Source organism: Pseudorasbora parva, chromosome 12 (assembly GCF_024679245.1).
Source record: "Pseudorasbora parva isolate DD20220531a chromosome 12, ASM2467924v1, whole genome shotgun sequence".
In the NCBI taxonomy this organism is placed as follows: Eukaryota; Metazoa; Chordata; class Actinopteri; order Cypriniformes; family Gobionidae; genus Pseudorasbora; species Pseudorasbora parva.
The window spans coordinates 35,148,677-35,154,676 of record NC_090183.1 but is presented as its reverse complement, the minus strand read 5'-3'; the positions used below and the strand labels follow the sequence as shown (position 1 = coordinate 35,154,676).

General features: G+C 39.4%; 1 protein-coding gene across 1 annotated transcript in view; it reads right to left on the bottom strand.

The window, feature by feature from the left end:
* tac3b (tachykinin precursor 3b) overlaps window positions 1-569 on the bottom strand; it is a 3,703-nt gene extending 3,134 nt beyond the window's left edge. Inside the window, exons 1-2 of the mRNA XM_067460002.1 lie at window positions 363-569; window positions 149-272 (exon numbers count right to left, since the gene is read on the bottom strand). Coding sequence (XP_067316103.1) covers window positions 149-250 — 102 coding nt within the window. The 5' untranslated portion in view covers window positions 251-272; window positions 363-569. The remainder of the gene's footprint in view (window positions 1-148; window positions 273-362) is intronic.
* Between the last annotated feature and the right edge of the window lie 5,431 nt (window positions 570-6,000).

Sequence of the window (6,000 nt, the reverse complement as noted above, 5' to 3'; positions counted from 1 at the left end):
TAGCCTAGTCTAGTGACTTTTATTCACTGGAATAAAATAGTGTGACAACTAGCCCCTAAACTCACTTCCTCTCACAGAACACCGTCCGTCAAGAAAACGAACGATATCATTTGATAAGAGTCGCTGATTTTACATGTAGGCTACTTACTGTAAATGATGATGGATAGTCACGCGCACAGCTCGAGGGTCCCGGGCTCGCGAGCAACAGCACCACATGGGAGAGGAGCACGAGAGACCAACTGCAGGACATGCTCAGATCCACTGCACTCCACCTGCGTCAAACTTTATTTAGCGTATATAATACAAAACAATAACTTTGTAATAAATCTAAAATAATTGCACAAAACGGGAAGTAACAATGCCTTTAAAATACACTGGGATGAGCTGGTATTCAGGAGGGTGATGTTCAGGTTCTTCAGAGCTGTGTAAAGGCTCGCAGGTGCGCGCGTTCCTTTATTTGTAGTGTTCACGCGCTCCGCTCACACACTCTTGATCAAGCTGGCTCTCCAATACGATCTAAATAACGATGCTAACATGTCCTGGTGACGCAAAGTCATTAACACCAGAGTCTTGACGTATTTGTGTGGTCAATTACCACGCAACTCACACCTCATCTTCTCTTGAGCTTCACATCAGAAAAATCTGTTTAAACCTATGCACATAATTGATTAATTTTCTTCTCTAAGATTTGAGAAGCAATGATTTAATAAAAAAAAAAAAAACATGATGAAAATCTAAAGAGTAGGCTAGGTTATACAAGCTGAATATGGCATCAGACGATGCCAAATGGACAAGGTTTTTTGCTTTGTATTCTGGTTACTCATTTAAAGAAGGTTTAGCAGGTTTTTGAATCAGAAGGACACGTGTGATTGGGGGTTCAATGCTTATTATCCAGTGGGATTATGAGTCATCTATACTGACCATTCCATTTACTCCATCTCAGATATGTCCTTCATCAGCACAAAGCTTATCTAAAGGTGATGTCTTGATTAAGATCTGTAGGAGCCTGATTGATGAATACTTAGGTGGCTTTAAAGCAAGGCTTAGATTTAAAATACAGTCTCTGAAATATTCTTACAAAAAAGTTACAGTGCATCCAGAAAATATTCACATCACTTTTTCCACATTTTATTATGTTACAGCCGTATTCTAAAATGGATTAAATTAGTTATTTTCCCCTCAATTCTACAAACAATACAGCATAATAACAAACTGAAAGAATTTTTTTAGAAATATTTGCACATTTATTAAAAAAATATAAACCTTAAAATCACATAGAATTTAAGTGTCATTGCAAAGTATTCAGCCTTTGCAATGACACTTAAAATTGAGCTCAGGTGATAAATTAATTTGATTGGACATGATTTAGAAAGGTACACACCTGTATTTATAAAGTACCACAGTTAGCAGGGCATATCAGAGCACAAACCAAGCCATGAAGTCCAAGGAATTGTCTGTGGACCTCACAGATACGATTGTATTGAGGCACATATCTGGGGAAGGGTACAAAAATGTTCTGCAGCATTGAAGGTCCCAATGAGCACAGGGGCTTCCATCATCTGTAAATGGAAGAAGTTTGGAACACCCAGGACTCTTCCTAGAGCTGGCCGCCCTGCCAAACTGAGAGATCGGTGAAGAAGGGCCTTAGTCAGAGAGGTGACCAAGAACCCGATGGTCACTCTGACAGAGCTCCAGAATTTCTCTGTGGAGAGAGGAGAACCTTCCAGAACAACATCCATCTGCAGCACTCCACTAATCAGGACTGTATGGTAGAGTGGCCAGACGGAAGCCACTCCTCAGTAAAAGGCACATGACAGCCCACCTGGAGTTTGCCAAAAGGCACCTGAAGGACTCGCAGACGATGAGAAACAAAATACTCTGATGAAACAAAGATTAAACTTTTTGGCCTGAATTGCAAGCATCATGTCTGGAAGAAACCAGGCACGGCTCATCACCTGGCCAATACTATACCTACAGTGAAGCATGGTGGTGGCAGCATCATGCTGTGGGGATGTTTTTCAGTGGCAGGAACTGGGAGACTAGTCAGGATAGAGGAAAAGATTAATGCAGCAATGTACAGAGATAACCTTGATGAAAACCTGCACCAGAGCGCTCTGGACCTCAAGGTTTATCTTTCAACAGTACAATGACCTTAAGCATACAGCCAATATTACCATTTTTAATTTTTTGGTAAATTTGCTAAGATTTCAAACAAACTTCTTTCACATTGTCATAATGCGGTATTGTATGTATAATCAAGGAAAAAAAATATGAAATCAATCCATTTTGGAATAAGGCTGTAACATAACAAAATGTGGAAAAAGTGAAGCACTGTGAATACTTTCCGGATGCACTGTATTTATGTCAAAGTGTTTGGCAGACAGTCTTTTTCTGTGTGACAGCACATTTTGAAAACGGTAAACCACTGCGCTATTGATCAACTCAAACTTGATCTAAAGTCAGTAGTGCATTATTTTTGGTGTTATTTAAAGGGCATGTTAGTAATATGCACCTAGGTGGCTGCACAATCTGCTTATCTTTTATATATTATATATATTTCTGACTGAGATAAAATTATTGTTGACATTTGCCATCAGATGCCTCCATTCTTAACAGTTCACTAGTGAACTTGATGTTGTGTTAATGAAAAAAAGGAAAAATAGATGAATAAATGAAAGACAATTAACATAGTCACCATGACAACAGTGGTTAATCACCACTAATTTCTTTCTGGAGAAAAAAAGTCTTTCTTTACTCACTCATACACAAAACACATTCTACTTTTGTTAGTCTTTTTACATTAGATTCGTTTTTTTTAGAAAGGAATTCCTACTAAATTAATTTGCATAACGAAGCCTCGAACATTTTAGAGCATAATTAGTTTTATAAATTATTCTTATTTCTCTCTTTTGATTCCTCAGCAGGCAGGAAAGCTCTTAATGATACACCAACGCGCTACAGTCCTCTTGAAGCCGGATTTACAGAAGGGATGTGGAGCTGGAAAACGGGACTTTGAAGTGATTAAGTCTAGTTGTTTGCATTTAGGACAAATAATTCCCTCAGTTCTCAACATTTCCATTACCATCAAAACAAGTGATTACTTTCCGATAGACTTGTCAATGGACGTAAGAATCATTCGCTCTCCTGAGACTGATTTGTTCTTGTATTTGTGAGAAAGTGTGCATGTGTTTGCTGAAGCGGACGTGAAGCATTAGAACAGTTCGGAAGTACACCCACACTCACTACAGTCCAGTCAGTGCTTCTCAATGGTGAATGACACCTAACATCTTCCGCTTACGCAAATAAACTCTCACAATCTCACACACACAGAGCCTCTCACTCTAACTTTTTAGTTTATACCTGGTCTCATTCAGTAACTAAATGTTGATTTGTATTTCTTACTTTTATATAAATAACATTGTCAGATTAAAATGAGAGACTGAATGCAGATCTTCAGTGCATGTGCAGACTTTGATTTGTTTTTTTAAAACTCACTATCGTCATCATGATTTTTTTCTTATATTATTTATTACATCCAAATATGGCATTTACAATTATTTTTGTGTATATTTTGTTTGTTTGCACTCTGTCTCAATGTCATTCAGCTAGGTTGTTGGCAGCTTGCATCCAGCCCTCGTCCACCTACATACTCGCTCACAAACACACCTTTGAGTCTTTAGATCAAGGAGAAAGTAGTGGTTGAATGCTACCTCTGTCCATTCAAACAACCCTTTTTTTTCAAAAAGAAACTTTAATTGTCTGCCTCATGGTCAGTGGTCATTGAAAGTGTACGCATTTACAGAGCATTCATCAGACTTTGTGTCCTCATAGAAAATTTAACCCAAGGTGACCAGTTTATGAAAACTTTGCAAAGATGATGCATCACTTTCCCTGAATCACCCGCATGCATGTAGGATGGCATCACATGCAGTAGTGAGAGAAAACCTGAATTTCAAATCTTTCATCTTTACATAGTTAATTTTATAAATCCAATGAGCATATTGCTACTTTATCCTGTATATTTAAGGTTGAACCGATTTAGGGGACTATTCAAAATTGACAAGGTTTACACAAGAGTTTAATATGTGTAAAGGAAGTGTTGCTCATCTTTTGGCTGATTCAGTAATAATGCATTACCCTGTTTATGCCCCTTCCTGAAGCTACTCCAATTTTGTGTATTATAATAACCATCCAATTACATCCAATTATAACTATGATTGCCTTCAGTCCTACCTAACACATTTTACTACTCTCTGGTGTCCATAATGATAAATGAATATTGGGACATATTTGACATTTTCTCACACATGGTCATACAAAATCACCCCGCTTAATTGGTGATATGTTCAGTTCCTCCTAAGGATTTATTAACACATGCGACTCCCTTTGTGTGTTGGGCCAATAAGTTGGCATGTGAAAATGAGAATCACACTTCTTCATATCCCTTCTTGTACCTCACTCCTCCCACCCATTTCTGTGTTTCTCACTTCATGAGAAATGATGGCATTGACACTGGATCCATTAGCGAATTGTAATAAGCCCAGACAACTCAGCATAATGTGTTAGTCCATGCCGGTGCAGTAAAAATGTTCTTAAAGGGATACTCCACCGCATTTTCATATTAAACTGTGTTATTCCCTTAACTAAAAGGAGTTGATACATACCTCTCTCGTCTCAGTGCGTGCACTTAAAGGGTTACTTCAGCGATTAGCATATGGCTTTGTATCAGTAGAAACCCTGGAGAATATTCAAATTATTGTGCTTTCCCCCCTCATATCTCCCTGAGACGAGAGATTTATGCATTTTATTTCTGGAAAAATTCCTCCTATGATGCAAAATGACGATTTTTGCATCATAGGAGGAATGCTTGCCCAAAGGCTAAAGACTACAGCCAGCAGAGGGAGCCATTTCCGCATGTTTTGAATCTGCGCATGGGGGATGGGGAGATAACACTCAGCTGGCAGAGAGAGCTCAGCTTGCAGACAGGATCATTTAAACGGAGCTATGGTGAGCAATGTAAGTCTTTTAACTTCTCAAATTCATTTCTATGAAAGTTAAGCTTGCAAAGGCATGAACTGAAACGCGTGCCAGACTGAACTGGCGTTGTGAATGTATGCCGCGAATGTAGTCGCGATTACCTCAGCTCTCATCACTCCTGCAGTTAGTGCTCAGTGCTGTGATACTCGCGCGGTGACTCACTCATTATATTGAACAGACACGTTCAGTTTTTAATTATAGTGTCTTCTCTAACTCAGTCACAGTAATGAAGTTGGTGGTGTTGGGAATGGCCTCACAGGGCAGCGAAGCATTCTGGGAATTGTAGTCTTTCATCCCCATGGGACAAAAATACATTTTCTGTCTTTTCTCAGTCTAGAAGGCACCAAATTCAAAAATAATTTCACATTTCTACTGCATTGATGACCCAGTTTAAATACAGATTCATCTTCCCAGCGCTGAAGTACCCCTTTAATCTCTCTGACGTGCGGTGACATTTTGATAGCATTTAGCTTAGCCCACTAAGCCCAGTTCATTCACTATGGTACCAAACAGAGGTCAAGTTAGAAGCGACCAAACACCTCCACGTTTTCGCTATTTAAATACAGTTACACAGATAGTTGAGCGACCTAGTATGATGACACAAAATAAAATGTGTCGCTTTTCTTAGCGAGTTTAAAATGGAACTATATGTATGGCGGAATAGCACTTTTGAGAGTACTTTGACTTGGCGCAGTAAAAAGTCACGCCTGAAACATCCTCCTTCACATCTCCCTCTCTCTCTTTTCTGTCAATAGGGGTGAGGGGTAGCCTGACAAGCCAGACCCATATCAAGATGTTTGGTCTGGAATCTCACCATTGACAGGGCTCAATCCGAGGGGCGGGATAAACAATTGTCTTTCAAACGCCCTCTGCACGCGATAGGATAGCACTACACCAACCAGAGCAACGAAGGTGAAACAGAGCTCGCTGACAGATTAAACATTCGCCATATCCTGTCGGCTA